Source organism: Hyperoodon ampullatus (genome assembly GCF_949752795.1).
Source record: "Hyperoodon ampullatus genome assembly, chromosome: 9".
Taxonomy (NCBI): Eukaryota; Metazoa; Chordata; class Mammalia; order Artiodactyla; family Ziphiidae; genus Hyperoodon; species Hyperoodon ampullatus.
The window spans coordinates 16,414,108-16,432,553 of record NC_136922.1 but is presented as its reverse complement, the minus strand read 5'-3'; the positions used below and the strand labels follow the sequence as shown (position 1 = coordinate 16,432,553).

At 37.7% G+C, this 18,446-nt stretch overlaps 1 protein-coding gene across 1 annotated transcript in view; it reads left to right on the top strand.

Moving 5' to 3' along the window:
- Positions 1 to 18,446, top strand: part of PNPLA8 (patatin like domain 8, phospholipase A2) — a 137,858-nt gene that overhangs the window by 92,103 nt on the left and 27,309 nt on the right. Inside the window, exons 4-6 of the mRNA XM_079711720.1 lie at positions 3,751 to 3,902; positions 13,885 to 13,979; positions 16,865 to 17,036. Coding sequence (XP_079567846.1) covers positions 3,751 to 3,902; positions 13,885 to 13,979; positions 16,865 to 17,036 — 419 coding nt within the window. The remainder of the gene's footprint in view (positions 1 to 3,750; positions 3,903 to 13,884; positions 13,980 to 16,864; positions 17,037 to 18,446) is intronic.

The following is an 18,446-nucleotide window of genomic DNA, read 5'->3' as shown; positions in this document are numbered from 1 at the left end:
ATATATCCTGACACTCTCTTCTGGCCTGCAGAGTTTCTGCTGAAAAAATCAGCTGATAACCTTATGGGTATTCCTTTGTATGTTGTTTTTTGTTTTTCCTTTGATGCTTTTAATATTTTTTCTTTGAATTTGATTTTTGTTAGTTTGATTAATGTGTGTCTTGGTGTGTTTCTCCTAGGGTTTATCCTGTATGGGACCCTCTGTGCTTCCTGGACTATTTCCTTTCCCATGTTAGGGAAGTTTTCCAGTATAATCTCTTCAAATATTGTGTCAGACCCTTTCTTTTTCTCTTCTTCTTCTGGGACCCCTATAATTCGAATGTTGGTGTGTTTAGTGTTGTCCCAGAGGTCTCTGAGGTTGTCTTCAGTTCTTTTCATTCATTTTTCTTTATTCTGCTCCTTGGCAGTTATTTTTACCATTTTGTCTTCCAGCTCACTTAGTCGTTTTTCTGCCTCCGTTTTTCCAGTATTGTTTTCCTCTAGTGTATTTTTCATTTCAGTAATTGTGCTGTTCATCACTGTTTATTTGTTCTTTAGTTCTGCTAGATCTTTCTTAAACATTTCTTGTATTTTCTCAGTCTGTGCCTCCATTCTATTTCTGAGATTCTGGATCATCTTTACTATCATTATCTGAATTCTTTTTCAGGTAGACTGCCTGTTTCCTCTTCATTTATTTGGTCTTGTAGGTTTTTACCTTGCTTCTTCATCTGTAACATTTTTTTGCTGTCTCGTTTTTTTCTTTTCATTTTTTGTATGAGTGGGATTGTGTTCCTTACTTACTGGTTGTTTGGCTTGAGACTTCCAACACTGGAGTTTATAGGCTGTAGGGTAGAGCTGTGCCTTGGTGCTGAGATGAGGACCTCTTGGAGACCTCACTCCGATGAATATTCCCTGGTGTCTGAGGTTCTCTGTTAGTCCACTGGTTCAGACTCAGAGCTCCCACCACAGGAGCTTCGCCCTGATCCCCGGCTCGTAAGCCAAGATCCCACAAGCTGCGTGGGGTGGCAAAAAAAAAAAAAGGTGAACAATAACAAAGTAAAAAATAATATTAGACTAGGAAACTAACAGCAGTGTTAGAAAAAATATAAAAATAAAACTATAGATGAAACAAAAAAGAGGAGGAGGTAAAAAGGTGGAAAAGACCTTGGCTGTGGAGGGCAGGGCCTAAGCAAGGGTGAGGTTTGGGCAGTGTGTGGGACCTATGTTTAAGACCCACAGGGCTGGAAAAGGCCTGGGGTAGGGGGACGTAGGGGGAGCTTAAGCTCAACAGAACAGGAGGGGCTTAGGTGTGCCTCCCGCCTGTGGTCTCAGAGGGCGGAGGACCCACCTGGGAGCCCAGCAGGCTTCCTGGGCTCGAGTGGACGGGGCAGACACCCTCTGCTCCTTTCCCTCTCTACTGGTCCTGGAGGGCCCGCTCTGCCTGCCTCTCCTGTTCTGTCCCGGCCTCCCTCCTATGCCCCCAGGACCAACCCGTCCCGGAGGGGACCACTGAGGGGCGTAGGACCTCTGAGGGCAGGCTTCCCCAGCCATTTGGGCAGGAGAAACGCTGGGCTTGCTCCACCCTGATCCAAGGCCCCGAGGGTCCCTCCAGGCCTGGGAACCCCTCCCACCTCTCAGCCACCTCTGAGAGGCGCTGTTCCTGTCTGGCCTCCACTTCTCTTCCTGCCTCAGTCCCCCCACATCCTACTTGTTCGCTTGGGGGTTCTTCCCATCTCTTTGGACGTTGGGGTCCCCCACCAGTGTCCGGCAGGTGCTCTAGTTGTGGGGAGATGCAAACTCTGCATCTCCCCACACCTCCAACTTCAAGAGTTGCTTTGAAATCTGCCTCAACAGTGAGATGAATTTTTGGCATTTTTTTCTTTTTATTATCATTTATGCCCTCATAGTTTTTCATAAATTGTGTTTCTGTAATGTTTCCCCACCTCCCTTTTTTCTAAATGCTGAATTTGTCTTAACTTTGACTAATAGGAGTCCCTTCAAGCTGATTCATGTTTCTTTTCTTTTAAAATTTTTAAAAAAACATTATATGTAGAAAATATAGGGCTTCCCTGGTGGTGCAGTGGTTAAGAATCGCCTGCCAATGCAGGGGACACAGGGTCGAGCCCTGGTCCAGGAAGATCCCACATGCTGCGGAGCAACTAAGCCTGTGTGCCACAATTACTGAGCCTGCGCTCTAGAGCCCGTGAGCCATGACTACTGAGCCCGCGTGCCACAACTACTGAAGCCTGCATGCCTAAAGTCCGCGCTCCGCAACAAGAGAAGCCGTAGCAATGAGAAGCCCGTGCACCGCAATGAAAAGTAGCCCCTGCTCACTACAACCAGAGAAAAACCTGCACGCAGTAACGAAGACCCAACACAGCCAAAAATAAAATAAATAAAATAAAATAAATAAAAATTTGAAAAAAAGAAAATATACATACTATAAGTATACAGCTCCATGAATTTAAAAAAAATTGAACACATCTGTATAACAACCATCCAATTGGGAAACAGAATGTTACCCAAAGCACTCCAAAAACCCCTTTATGCCCCCTTCCAGTCATTAACTTTAAAAAGATTGCCCTATTTTCTAGCAGTGTGCATTAGTTGTACCTCTTCCTGTGTGTTATATAAATGGAATGATACAACATGTGCTCTTTTATGTCTTTTTTTTTCCCCCACTCAACATTATGTTTGTGAGAACCTTCTGTATTGATGGGTGTAGTTAAGGAACATTCATTCTCATTGTTATGTGTTCTATTGTATGAATATAGTGCAATGTATTTATCCATTTTACTACTGATGGACATTTGGATAGTTTCCAGTTTGGGAATATTTAGGAATAGTGCTTCTCAGATGTATCTTTTGGAAAACGTAAGTTTTCATTTCTTTGGGATATATATCAATGAGTAGTAGTCCTGGTTATAGAGTATGCCTGTTATCATCTTTAGTGCATACTGCCAAATGGGTTTCCAAAGTGCTTATACCAGTTGATACTTTCACCAGAACTGTATGAGCTTCCTGGTTGTGTTATTTCCTCTCCAGTGTTTTATATCATTATTTTTTTTATTTTAGCCATTTTGTTAGATGTTTAGTGATGTTAAATTGTGGCTTTCATTTGTATTTCTCTGGTAACTATGAAGTTCAGCATTTTTCCAGTGTTTACTGGCCTTTTGTATACTGCCCTCATGAAGTGCCTATTCCAGGTCTTGCTCGTTTTTCTATTGGGTTGACCAGCTTTTTCTTACTGATTTGTTGAATTTCTTTATATATTATGGATGTAGGTCTTTTTATATGTATTGTAACATGTATATATTATATATATATATATATATATATATATATATATACATATATATGTCTGATAAATATATTCTCCCAGGCTGTGGGTTACCGTTTCACTCTTTCTAATCGTTTTTGACAAGTAGATATTCTTTTTTTTTTTTTTTCCTGGCCACATTGCACAGCATGTGGTATCTTGGTTCCCTGACTAGTGATGAAACCCATGCCCCCTGCAGTGGAAGCGCAGAGTCTTAACCACTGGATCACCAGGAAAGTCCCAATGAATAGATATTCTTAATTTTAATATAGTCCAGTTTATAAATATTTTCCTTTATGGTTAGCACTTTGTGTCCTATTTAAGAAATCTTTGCCTGTTCTAAGATCGTAAAGATATTATCCTGTGATGATCTGTATGTGTTGGTTAAAAGTAATCTTACATCTTCACTCTTGATTTGACAAAAGCAACAAAATATCTTTTCTCTCAATATAGGAAAGAATTATTCCATATTTACTACGATTGAGACAAGCTAAGGATGAAACTCTTCAGGCTGCAGTCAGAGAAATTTTGGCCTTAATTGGCTACGTGGATCCAGTGAAAGGAAGAGGAATCCGGATTCTCACAATTGATGGTGGAGGAACAAGGTAAGGCTAGAAAAATGATTTTAAAAAAACTTTTTTTTATTGAAGTATAATTGATTTGCAATGTTGCGTTAATTTCTGTTGAAGAGCAAAGTGATTCAGTTATACACATATTCTTTTTTTATATATTCTTTTCCATTATGGTTTATCAAAGATATTGAATATAGTTCTCTGTGCTATACAGTAGGACCTTGTTGTTTATCCATTTTATATATGAAAGCTCACATCTGCTAACCCCAGCCTCCCACTCCATCCTCCCCCAACCCCCTCCCCCTTGGCAACTGCAAGACTGTTCTGTATGTTTGTGAGTCTGTTAGAAAAATTGATTTTTTAAAACTATAGATCCTAAATATTAAAAATAGAACTACAATATTATCCAACAATTTCACTTCTGGGTGTTTATCCAGAGAAAACAAAACACTAATTTGAAAAGATATACGTACCTCTAGTGTACTGCAGCATTATTTACAATAACCGTGATATAGAAACAATCTGTGTCCCCTCACGGATGAATGGATAAATATGTAATGGATAAAGAATATGTGAGGGATACGTATACACACACACACACACATATAGGTACTACACACACAGAAATAATACTCAGCCATAAAAAAGAATGAAATCTTGCCATTTGCGACAGCATGGGTGGAACTTGAGGTTATCGTGCTAAGTGAAGTAAGTCAGACAGGGAAAGACAAATACCATATGATTTCACTCATATGTGGAATCTAAGAAACAAAGCAAACAAAACAAGATAAAACTTAAAGATACAGAGAACATATTGGTGGTTTTCAGTTGGAAGGGGGATTGGAGGGTGGGCGGCATGGGGAAGGGGGTCAAAAGGTACAGATTTCCAAGTTATAAAATAAGGAAGTCATGCAGATGTAATGTACAGCATGGGGACTATAGTCAATAATATCGTATTGCAAATTTGGAAGTTGCTATAAAAAGTAAATCTTGAATGTTGTCATGACAGGAAAAACATGTTATGACTTATAGTGATAGATGGTTAATAGGCTTATTGGACTGATCATTTTGCAATGCATACAAATGTTGAACCCTTATGTTGTACACATGAAACTAACACAATGTCATATGCAATTACACTTCAAAAAAAACTGTACATCTAGTTCAGTTGTAGGAATTCTTTAAGCTGATTCAGTGTATTTATATCATTATAAAGTCAAATTTTTAAAATAAAACATGAAATCGTTTTTCTTAATTTACTAACTTATAAGTCTAAGACCTTATTTTGAGCATGTACCTGAATTTCCTTTGTTTGTTTGTTTTTTTCTTAACATCTTTATTGGAGTATAATTACTTTACAATGGTGTGTTAGCTTCTGCTATATAACAGTGAATCAACTATACATATACATACATCCCCATATCTCCAACCTCTTGTGTCTCCCTGGCACCCTCCCTATCCCACCCCTCTAGGTGGTCACAAAGCACCAAGCTGATCTCCCTGTGCTATGCGGCTGCTTCCCACTAGCTATCTATTTTACATTTGGTTGTGTATATATGTCCATGCCACTCTCTCACTTCATCCCAGCTTACCCTTCCCACTCCCCATGTCCTCAAGTCCATTCTCTACATCTGCATCTTTATTCCTGTCCTGCCCCTAGGTTCTTTAGAACCCTTTTTTTTTTTTTTTTTTAGATTCCATATATATGTGTTAGCATACGGTATTTGTTGTTCTCTTTCTGACTTATTTCACTCTGTATGACAGACTCTAGGTCCATCCACCTCACTAAATAATTCAATTTCATTTCTTTTTATGGCTGAGTAATATTCCATTGTACATATGTGCCACATCTTCTTTATCCATTCATCTGTCGATGGGCCCTTAGGTTGCTTCCATGTCCTGGCTGTTGTAAATAGTGCTGTAATGAACACTGTGGTACATGACTCTTTGAATTATGGTTTTCTCAGGGTATATGCCCAGTAGTGGGATTGCTGGGTCATATGGTACTTCTATTTTTAGTTTTTCAAAGAACCTCCATACTGTTCTCCATAGTGGCTGTATCAATTTACATTCCCACCAACAGTGCTAGAGGGTTCCCTTTCCTCCATACCCTGTCCAGCATTTATTGTTTGTAGAGTTTTTGATAATGGCCATTCTGACTGGTGTGCGGTGTTACTTCATTATAGGTTTGATTTGCATTTCTCTAATGATTAATGATGTTGAGCATCCTTTCATGTGTTTGTTGGCAATCTGTATATCTTCCTTGGAGAAATGTCTATTTAGGTCTTATGCCCATTTTTGGATTGGGTTTTTTGTTTTTTTGCTATTGAGCTGCATGAGCTGCTTATCAGTTGCTTCATTTGCAAATATTTTCTCCTATACTGAGGGTTGTCTTTTCTTCTTTTTTTTTTTTTTGCGGTATGTGGGCCTCTCACTGTTGTGGCCTCTCCCATTGCAGAGCACAGGCTCCGGACGCGCAGGCTCAGCAGCCATGGCTCACGGGCCCAGCCGCTCCGCGGCATGTGGGATCTTCCCGGACCGGGGCACAAACCCGTGTCCCCTGCATTGTCAGGCAGACTGTCGACCACTGCGCCACCAGGGAAGCCCCTGTCTTTTCTTCTTGTTTATGGTTTCCTTTTCTGTGCAAAAGCTTTTAAGTTTCATTAGGTCCCATTTGTTTATTTTTGTTTTTATTTCCATTTCTCTAGGAGGTGGGTCAAAAACGATCTTGCTGTGATTTACGTCATAAAGTGTTCTGCCTATGTTTTCCTCTAAGAGTTTTCTAGTGTCTGACCTTACATTTAGGTCTTTAATCCATTTTGAGTTTATTTTTGTGTATGGTGTTAGCGAGTGTTCTAATTTCATTCTTCTACATGTAGCTGTCCAGTTTTCCCAGCACCATTGAAGAGGCTGTCTTTTCTCCCTTATGTATTCTTGGCTCCTTTGTCAAAAATAAAGTGACCATATTTTTATGGTGGGTTTATCTCTGGGCTTTTTATCCTGTTCCATTGATCTATATTTCTGTTTTTGTGCGAGTACCATACTGTCTTGATTACTGTAGCTTTGTAGTATAGTCTGACGTCCAGGAGCCTGATTCCTCCAGCTCCATTTCTCTTTCTCAGTATTGCTTTGGCTCTTCCGGGTCTTTTTTGTTTCCATACAAATTGTGAAATTTCTTGTTCTAGTTCTGTGAAAAATGCCATTGGTAGTTTGATAAGGATTGCATTGAATCTGTAGATTGCTTTGGGTAGTATAGTCATTTTCACGATGTTGATTCTTCCAATCCAAGAACATGGTATATCTCTCCATCTGTTGGTATTATCTTTAATTTCTTTAATCAGTGTCTTATGGTTTTCTGCATACAGGTCTTTTGTCTCCTTAGGTAGGTTTATTCCTAGGTATTTTATTCTTTTTGTTGCAGTGGCAAATGGGAGTGTTTGCATAATTCCTCTTTCATATTTTTCATCATTAGTGTATAGGAATACAAGAGATTTCTGTGCATTAATTTTGTATCCTACTACTTTACCAAATTTGTTGAATAGCTCTAGTAGTTTTCTGGTAGCATCTTTAGGATTCTCTATGTATAGTATCATGTCATCTGCAAACAGTGACAACTTTACTTCTTCTTTTCCAATTTGTATTCCTTTTATTTCTTTTTCTTCCCTGATTGCTGTGTCTAAAACTTCCAAAACTATGTTGAATAATAGTGGTGAGAGTGGACAACCTAGTCTTGTTCCTGATCTTAGAGGAAATGGTTTCAGTTTTTCACCATTGAGAACAGTGTTGGCTGTGGGTTTGTCATATATGGTCTTTATTATGTTGAGGTAAGTTCCCTCTATGCCTACTTTCTGGAGGGTTTTTATCATAAATGGGTGTTGAATTTTGTCAAAAGCTTTTTCTGCATCTATTGAGATGATCATGTTTTTTCTCCTTTGTTAATATAGTTTATCACATTGATTGATTTGCGTATATTGAAGAATCCTTGCATTTCTGGGATAAACCCCACTTGATCATGGTGTATGATCCTTTTAATGTACTGTTGGATTCTGTTTGCTAGTATTTTGTTGAGGATTTTTGTATCTATGTACATCAGTGATATTGGCCCGTAGTTTTCTTTCTTTGTGACATCTTTGTCTGGTTTTGGTATCAGTGTGATGGTGGCCTTGTAGAATGAGTTTGGGAGTGTTCCTCCCTCTGCTATATTTTGGAAGAGTTTGAGAAGGATAGGTGTTAGCTCTTCTGTAAAGGTTTGATAGAATTCGCCTGTGAAGCCATCTGGTCCTGGTCTTTTGTTTGTTGGAAGATTTTTAATCACAGTCTCAGTTTCAGTGCCTGTTTATATTTTCTGTTTCTTCCTGGTTTAGTCTTGGAAGGTTGTGCTTTTCTAAGAATTTGTCCATTTCTTCCAGGTTGTCCATTTTATTGGCGCGTAGTTGCTTGTAGTAATCTCTCATGATCTTCTGTATTTCTGCAGTGTCAGTTGTTACTTCTCCTTTTTCATTTCTAATTCTATTGATTTGAGTCTTCTCCCTTTTTTTCTTGATGAGTCTGGCTAATGGTTTATCAATTTTGTTTATCTTCTCAAAGAACCAGCTTTTAGTTTTATTGATCTTTGGTATTGTTTCCTTCATTTTCATTTATTTCTGCTCTGATCTTTATAATTTCTTTCCTTCTGCTAACTTTGGGGTTTTTTTGTTCTTCTTTCTCTAATTGCTTTAGGTGTAAGATTAGGTTGTTTATTTGAGATGTTTCTTGTTTCCTGAGGTGGGATTGTATTGCTATATACTTCCTTCTTAGAACTGCTTTTGTTGCATCCCATACGTTTTGGGTCATCGTGTTTTCATTGTCGTTTGTTTCTAGGTATTTTTTGATTTCCTCTTTGATTTCTTCAGTGATCGCTTGGTTATTTAGTAGTGTATTGTTTAGCCTCCATGTGTTTGTATTTTTTACAGATCTTTTTCCTCTAGATATCTAGTCTCATAATGTTGTGGTCGGAAAAGACACTTGATACGATTTCAATTTTCTTAAATTTACCAAGGCTTGATTTGTGACCCAAGATATGATCTATCCTGGAGAATGTTCCAGGAGCACTTGAGAAGAAAGTGTATTCTATTGTTTTGGGATGGAATGTCCTATAAATATCGATTAAGTCCATCTTGTTTAATGTATCATTTAAAGCTTGTGTTTCCTTATTTATTTTCATTTTGGACGATCTATCCATTGGTGAAAGTGGGTTGTTAAAGTCTGCTACCATAATTGTGTTACTGTTGATTTCCCCTTTTATGGCTGTTAGCATTTGCCTTATGTATTGAGGTGCTCCTATGTTTGGTGCATAAATACTTACAATTGTTATATCTTCTTCTTGGTTTGATCCCTTGATCTTTATGTAGTGTTCTTCTTTGTCTCTTGTTATAGTCTTTATTTTAAAGTCTGTTTTGTCTGATAGGAGAATTTTTGCTCCAGCTTTCTTTTCATTTCCATTTGCATGGAATATCTTTTTCCATCCCTCACTTTCAGTCTGTATGTGTCCCTAGATCTGAAGTGGGTCTCTTGTAGACAGCATATATATGGGTCTTGTTTTTGTATCCATTCAGCCAGCCTGTGTCTTTTGGTTGGAGCATTTAATCCATTTACATTTAAGGTAATTATCGATATGTATGTGCCTGTTACCATTTTGTTACTTGTTTTGGGTTTATTATTGTAGGTCTTTTCCTTCTCTTGTGTTTCCAGCCTACGGAAGTTCCTTTAGCATTTGTTGTAAAGCTGGTTTGGTGGTGCTGAATTCTCTTAGCTTTTGCTTGTCTGTAAAGGTTTTAATTTCTCTGTTAAATCTGAATGAGATCCTTGCTGGGTAGAGTAATCTTGGTTGTAGTTTTTTCCTTTTTATCACTTAAAATATGTCCTGCCACTCCCTTCTCGTTGCAAAGTTTCTGCTGAAAGTCAGCTGTTAACCTTATGGGGTTTCCTTTGTATGTTATTTGTTGTTTTTCACTTGCTGCTTTTAATATTTTTTCTTTGTATTTAATTTTTTTTAGTTTGATTAATATGTGTCTTGGCGTGTTTTTCCTTGGATTTATCCTGTATGGGACTCTCTGTGCTTCCTGGACTTGATTGACTATTTCCTTTCCCATATTAGGGAAGTTTTCAACTATCATCTCCTGAGATATTTTCTCAGTCCCTTTCTTTTTCTCTTCTTCCTCTGACACCCCTGTAATATGAATGTTGGTGCATTTAATGTTATCCCAGAGGTCTCTGAGACTGTCCTCTATTCTTTTCATTCTTTTTTCTTTATTCTGGTCTGCAGTAGTTATTTCCAGTATTTTATTTTCCAGGTCACTTTTCCATTTTTCTACCTCAGTTATTCTGCTATTGATTCCTTCTAGAGAATTTTTAGTTTCATTTATTGTGTTGTTCATTGTTGTTTGTTTCCTCTTTAGTTCTTCTGGTTCCTTGTTATACATTTCTTGTATTTTCTCCATTCTATTTCCAAGATTTTGGATCATCTTTAGTATCATTATTCTGAATTCTTTTTCAGATAGACTGCCTATTTCCTCTTCATTTGTTTGGTCTGGTTTGTTTTTACCTTGCTCCTTCATCTGCTGTGTGTTTCTGTATCTTTTCATTTTGCTTAACTTTCTGCGTTTGTGGTCCCCTTTTCGCAGGCTGCAGGTTCGTAGTTCCCATTGTTTTTGGTGTCTGCCCCCAAGTGGCTAAGGTTGGTTCAGTGGGTTGTGTAGGCTTCCTGGTGGAGGGGACTGGTGCCTGTGTTCTGGTGGATGAGTCTGGGTCTTGTCTCTCTGCTGGGCAGGGCTACTTCCAGTGGTGTGTTTTTGGGTGTCTGTGAACTTAGTTTGATTTTAGACAGTCTCTCTGCTAGTGGGTGTGGTTGTGTTCCTATCTTACTAGTTGTTTGACATGAGGCATCCAGCACTGCAGCTTGCTGGCCGTTGGGTGGAGCTGGGTGTTAGTGTTAAGACGGAGATATCTGGGAGAGCTCTCACCAATTGATATTACGTGGGGCTGGGAGGTCTCTGGTGGACCAATGTCCTGAACTCGGCTCTCCCACCTCAGGGGCTCAGGCCTGACACCCGGCCGGAGCACCAAGACCCTGTCAGCCACACGGATACTGTTGTCCTAAAACGAACAGACTCTCAGTTTTATTTCTCCAGCTAAGATGGGTTTCTTCTGGATCAGAAGAGAACTAAATTTCTGGATCTATAACCACGAGGAGCCATGAACAAATCCCCTTCCTCTGATTTTAATGTGACCTAGTATTTATATTTTGGTTTGGTCTTTTCAGACGTTTTCGGTAGTTTAGGACACTTTATCAACCGTGATTCTCTTAAAATCTTGGCAGTGTTCTGTAATATTAGTTTTCTTTTATTGTATTTATCTTACCCATATGTATCAGTCAACTAGTAATAAAGTGATTGTTAGAAAAGGAGCCTATGGCAGTAACTTCCTGACTCCCTACATCTCACAGATGCCAAGCTCAGAAGGAGATAATTTCGCCATTAGGCTCCCTTCTTACTAATCTCAGTCCATCCATGCTTCCTATTCGGTCTTAGTTTGTCTAGTTCCTTATTTGTTGGTTAGATGCGTTGGCTTCATTTCATGAACCTTTCCCCCTAAAATTTCTAGCTTGTGTTGCAGTTCCCTGCCATGTCTGCTCCTCCCTTAAGAGACAGCAACTAGAAAAACAAAAATGTATTATTGAGTAATTATCGGTGCTATGAAGAAGTGTAAAGCAAAGTAAAGGGATAGAGAGTAACAGTGCTGTTACTCTCTAAAGAGTGATCATGGCTATGAGCTTTTGAAAAAATAACGGTCGAGAAGAGATCTGAAATAAGAACATGGAATAAGATTCAAATGTCTGTTTAGAGTGAGGGAGCTATGTAGTGAAAAGAGATCTGTGATCAGTAAGTAATACTTGGTTTCATAGAATAGGGGTTTTTGGGCTTCCCTGGTGGCGCAGTGGTTGAGAGTCCGCCTGCCGATGCAGGGGACACGGGTTCGTGCCCCAGTCCGGGAAGATCCCACATGCCGCGGAGCGGCTGGGCCCGTGAGCCATGGCCGCTGAGCCTGCGCATCTGGAGCCTGTGCTCCACAACGGGAGAGGACACAACAGTGAGAGGCCAGCGTACCGCAAAAAAATAAAAAATAAAGACCAAGGTCTGTGGCAAAGGATCCTTTAAAAAAAAAAAAAAAAGAATAGGGGTTTTATTTATCATACAGGGAGGAAATTAGAGTGAAGATATTTGGGAAAATCTAGAGGCTGGTTAGGATGAAGGCGGGGTTAGATCAGTGATTCTGCACTGGAGGTGATTTTGCCCTCTAGAGAATATTTGTCTGTGTATGGAGACATTTTTAGTTGTGACAGTTGGGGGATTGCTACTTACATTTAGTGAGGAGAGGACAGTTGTGCTAAATATCCTGCAATGCCTAGGACAGTCCCTACAACAAAAGATTACCTGGCCCAAAATGTCAGTGGTGTTGCTGTTGGGAAACCTCGGTTTAGGGGACTATGAGAAAGCAGCCAGAATGGGAAATCGGTATTGAAAGAAGTAAGGTAAGAAGGCTCGTGAGAAAAGAACCCATATCTTAACATTTCTTTTGTCTACGAGAGCCTGGTAGAGTGTTAGGCATGTAGAATCAACCTAACAATAATATTTATTTTTAAATTTGTCGTGAATTAATTTATAAATACTGCATTTTAAAATAGTTTCCTTCCGGCTTATACAAGTGGAACTTGGGAGGGAAAAAAAAGAAAAATATAAAGAAAAACAAACCAAACGAAACAATCATAGCTCACAATTCCAAGGTTATTTTTGCTATTTTGATTTATTTCTTCAAATATTTTTTTCTGTTTGAATATATACATGTGCATGTTTTATTTCCTTTTCATAAGATAATGGAGGGCACACTGTTAAATATATTCTATCTAGCATGATCTTTAATTCTTCATGTCTCACATTAAAAATACATTGAATTCACAGTGTATCACCCTCATAAGCCATCTTTTCTTCTCTGACTGCTCTTCAAATCCACATTACTTCTGGCAATTAAAAAAAAAAAATCTGTATCTTTCGTTTATCCAGCATGATCTTTAATTCTTCATGTCTCACATTAAAAATACATTGAATTCACAGTGTATCGCCCTCATAAGCCATCTTCTCTGACCGCTCTTCAAATCCACATTACTTCTGGCAATTAAAAACAAAATCTGTATCTTTCGTTTTCTATGAAAACGTCTTAACGATGTTTTCTAGTAACTTTGTGCTCGTAGTATCAAAGCACAATTTGACACTCTAAATTTTATTTTGTGATGCCTCACTAATACTGTGTTCTCTGCTCCACAGCTTGTATTGGGATTAGAACTTTTCATTATGTCTGTATATCCCCCAGTATTAAGGATTTTCCAGCACCTCCTGCACCTCCTAGGCTGTTTCATCTTTCACATTCCATCATGAAGCTACTTGCTGCCTTTGGCAAGAGTCCAGAAATGAACAAAGTCAGCACATAAATGAATACATTCTTAGTGCAAAGCCTTGTTTTGAGGTAGTTGAAAGTTTTTAAAAATGAATAAATAAAAGAAAGCTTAAAAGTATGACTAGTAAAATACATGAAATGTATAGAAGCACAGGTAACCGACCACATTGCTAAGTGGAGAAACCCAGTACATGGCACCCCAAAACTGGCGAGTGGAAGTTTGAAGGAATTTCCACAGTTGGAGTGTTTGATAAAATATTTTACGTTGCCATATCTTTGTTGTCTTATTTAAAGAGATACTAGTGTAAATTCAAAATGTGGTGCCATGACACAGGTTTTAATACCATTATTTAGATATAGATTTTCAAAAGTGATCCAGAAACCTTCATCAGTTTTAACTGATGATAATTTATATTATTGGTTTTCATGTTAGCATATAAGCTTGGAAACCAAAGATTGTTTTATTCAATAGTTTAACTTTCCTTAAAACAAGAATTTTCATTTTTGCCTTTTATTTTTCCTACAGGGGTGTGGTTGCTCTTCAGACCCTACGAAAATTAGTTGAACTTACTCAGAAGCCAATTCATCAACTCTTTGATTACATTTGCGGTGTAAGCACAGGTGATTGTTATTATCGTGTGGAAGTGGTGCATCCCAGCAGTGCATTAAGAAAAATAACATTAAGCACTCAAGTTTAAGATCCTGGTCATTTCCTGAAATGATGGATGTTAGTTTCATGTTTTGATGATGAATAGACCTTTGATTTGCTTAATGAACTTTTTAAAATGTTTATTGGGAATAAGTTAATATTCAGAAGTAGATTTTAGCATGCTTTTCTAATATGGTTTAAGTAAGCCACAGTGACAAGTATAAATTATGAATTATCACCTTATGGTATAGTCACCTGAAGGAAAGTAGGAAAGTGATAGGTGCTCAAATTGTACTTGAACAAACGGAACATTAAGGATGGATACGATTTTACTTTCTTTTGAAAGGTATCCCTCTGTGAGGAAATTGCTTCTTATATCCTTTTTTATCTGGTTGTTCGAAACCAAACAGATAAATGTGAGAATCTATGTTTTTTAAAAGCTTTTTAATATTGCTAGTTGATGTACATTTAAAATTCTAGTTTCATGCTTGTATAGAAGAAATTGGCAACTTAGAATAATAAGCTTCTGAATAATTTTCTAGTTTTCACTGACTCACCAACAGATAAATTTTTGTTTTGCTTTCTGTTTGTTTTGTTTTTCTGTTTCTTACATCAACTTTCTCACCCATGCATCACCCCCATCCTCCAGGGTGTACATGAAGCCTCTCAGGGTACCTATAGCTATTGCTTACCTCCCAGGTAACACTCAAGGACTGTTAGCATTGCAGATCCCTGCTGTACATTTTACTATTTGGCCTGATAATTTCTCACTTTACATTAGTTTATCTTCATAGACTTTTCTATTTTTTCTCATTCTTTGGAGTTATAATAGTAGACCTAAAGACTACCAGCAACAAAATCAAATGATTTCTCTACATTATCTGTGTCAGGTATGACAGATATTCCCAAAGGGCATGTGAATTGACGCTCCATTATGAAAACTAAATGAGAGCAGTTGTAGGGATAATTCACAAGTATAAGGAATCGGTGATTCCTGTGATGTTCCACTGAACAATGATTCCTCAAGATGATAACAGATTTGGGAAAGGTTGGGTTAGAGAAAGTTAAAACAGGTTTCTTTACAGAGGGACTTCTGAGACCTCCTAGCATATTAAAAATGCCTTGTGACTCTCAGGATAGGAAAATAATATGTATATCCCCAATTGATATAACTATGGAAATTTTTCTTAAAGAGACCTTCACAGTGCAAGTGTTCTTGGTATTTTTTCCCGGAGCTGTTACCCTGGCCATTTCTGTTAAATTTTGGAATGGTCCTAGCAATTTAAACCTTTAAACATATCTACAAGCTAACTTCTTGCTTTGGCACCATTTTTAGTAGGTGGGTGCTTAATGAAGAGAATTTTAAACCAGAGATTCATCTACCGAGTAGAGTATTTGTTAATGTAATATGTACGTTTCTGCACTTATCACAATATATCTTTTCCATTGTGTCTTCTAGCTTACTTTAACCTTAACTTATAATATAGTGCTTATAATTTTCCTTTCTTTTAACCATTTTGTATATTCTAATGTAGAAATTTTGTTTGCACATTTAGTGTTCATTTGTTTGTTTTGGCTGCATTGGGTCTTACTTGCGACCCATGGGATCTTAGTTGCGGCATGCAGGCTCTTCATTGTGGCATGCGGGCTTCTCTCTAGTTGTGGCGTGCAGGCTCAGTAGCTGCAGTGTGCAGGCTCTCTAGTTGTGGCACGCGGGCTCTAGAGCACACAGGCTTAGTTGGCCCGCAACATGTGTGATCTTTGTTCCCTTACCAGGGATGGAACGCACGTCCCCTACATTGGAAGGTAGTATCTTAACCACTGGACCACCAGGGAAGTCCCTGCACATTAGTTTTTATAAAGTTAAAAATATATATTTAGTTTAAGGGTAATGTCCTTAACCATTCAATAAAATTCAGTTTTTCAATATCTGTTCATCTTTATAGTAGCTCTTCTTAAAAGCAACTTAATTTTTTTTTGACAAGTTATTTCTTGTGTTAATTAAACATTTTCTGCAAATTGATACGTAACAATTTCTATCATATAGTTATGCCATACAATGTATTTTAAAACAAGCTGACTTATCTTTTACTAGAATAAGACTAAGAATAATAAAATACATAAAATATTTAAAATACATTATAATAGTGATTTCCTGTTTTTTACTTTGTTCATTATCTTAATGTAAGCAGTGATACTCTACAGGTCTTCGCCCTTACCACCCTTTCCCTGTCACTCAAAGCGTTCTTCTCCCCTTTTCCTCTTTAGTTCAGGGCTAGGCCAGCTAGGTACACTAGGTGGCAGTGTGTCCTATCAAGTGCAGCTAGGGTATGCAGTCAGCTATTTAAAAAGACATCCCAGAGACCGAATGTCTTTATTTATTACATTGGTTCCCAGGACCAACCTGAAGGAGTAATCATTTTAATGAATTGGTAAGTTGTCAAATATACTGTATTCTCTGACTAAAACTAAGGAATTTATTAAGGTTAGAGAGGACATTGTCTACCACGGTATCTTAATTATATATTATTTAATTTAATGCAAAACAACACATTTTTATATATTTTTAAATTATCATCATCATCAGTGGTTAGTATTTATTGAATCCTCATTGAGGCCTGGTAATGCCCTTTACGTGTGTTATCCCAGTGTTAAAAGAACATGTAAATTTTAGTTGCTGTTATTATCCTTATTTTATAGATGAAAAAAATTGGGGCTCTGGGAGGTTAAGTAGTTTGTCTCAGGTGACACAGTTAAAAAGTATCAAAGCTAGAATTTTAACCAAGTCTGTGACTCAGGAGATCTTATAAGTACTATAATGGCAGTGCTGATAAAAACTAAGGATTCTTTCTTTCAGGTGCTATATTAGCATTCATGTTGGGATTGTTTCATATGCCCCTGGATGAATGTGAGGAACTTTATCGAAAATTGGGATCAGATGTGTTTTCACAAAATGTCATTGTTGGAACAGTCAAAATGAGTTGGAGCCATGCATTTTATGACAGTCAAACATGGGAAAACATTCTTAAGTAAGTTGTACTTATTCTTTTTATTTTTTTTGAGATTAATTTGTGCTTTTATTTGCCAGTATAACTACAGTAGGCTGCAAATTTTTTTAATCTAAAAAGTAGATTTTACATCACAATCCAACAAACCCACACATATATAATATGTATACATATATAAAAGTAAAACAAAAGTTTAGCCAAAAATGTCTACCGCGAGTGTTAATTCTTTAAGACTTTTTTTTTTAACCAAGGCTGAACTGCACTGACACACTGTAATCACCGAAGTCCCTAGTTAATCTTAGGGTTCACTTTATAAAGTGAATAGTGTTGCACGTTCTATGGCTTTGGACAAACGTATGATGACATAAAATCATTATAACGTCATACAAAGTATTTTCACTGCTCATAAAGACTCCTGTACTATATGTATTCATCTCCCCTCTCCCCCCAAACTCCTGGCAACCATTGATCTTTTTATTGTCTCCATTGTTTTGCCTTTTCCAGAATGGCATATAGTTGGAATCTGTTTTTCTTTTTTCCTTGAAGAGAGGGGTTCAAAGCCTCTATGTCTATAAGACCACTCATGGCTCACACACACATGAACCAGACAGGCTCTAGGTGGCAAACTCCCCCACTAAATACCGTAGCTTTCCTTCCAGTACTGAGCCCTGTCCCACTGGTCCTGCGCAGCAGCCACATGGAGGTGCAGGGGAACACGTGTTGGGTATTTGTTCATAGGAAGGCCGCAAGTTTTGTGCCCCTTGTCCAAATGAACCCAGATTCCTGTCAGATGTGTTGTAAACAAGCCACTTCTTCACACCCCCTGCTCTGAGCACACGCCATGTACTTATTCTTTTTAAAAATGTCTTGATTTATATTTGAACAATGCAGAAAAATATAAAGAAGAATACTAAATTATTGATCGCACTAATTAAAGATAACTACTGTTTTGGTGAATTGTATTCTTTTCACTGTTTTCTTGGGTTCACATATTTGAGATTTGCATGTAAAAGTTGCAATTGTCTTTTAAAAAATTGAGACCATATTGTATATAGGACATGTTTGCACCTGTTGTTTTTCCTTAACTTACAGTTGCCCCTAGGTATCCGTGAGGGATTGGTGCCAGGACCTCTGACAGTACCAAAATCCACAGGTTCTCAAGGGCCTTATTTAAAATGATGTAGTAGTATTAGTCTTTCTCAAGTCATTAACAAATATTCTTCTAAAAGATTTAATAATTTTTAAACATATTCTTCCAAAATATTACAAAGCTGTTATACTCACCTTCTAAAAATATAAGCATAAAATAGAAACTTAAAATCACCCATTATCTTGTTTAGAGCTGTAGACTTTGCAGTATGTTTTCTTCTAATTTTTTTTCCCTAGACTGTGTACATTTTCATATATGTTTCATATGGTGGAAATTATATT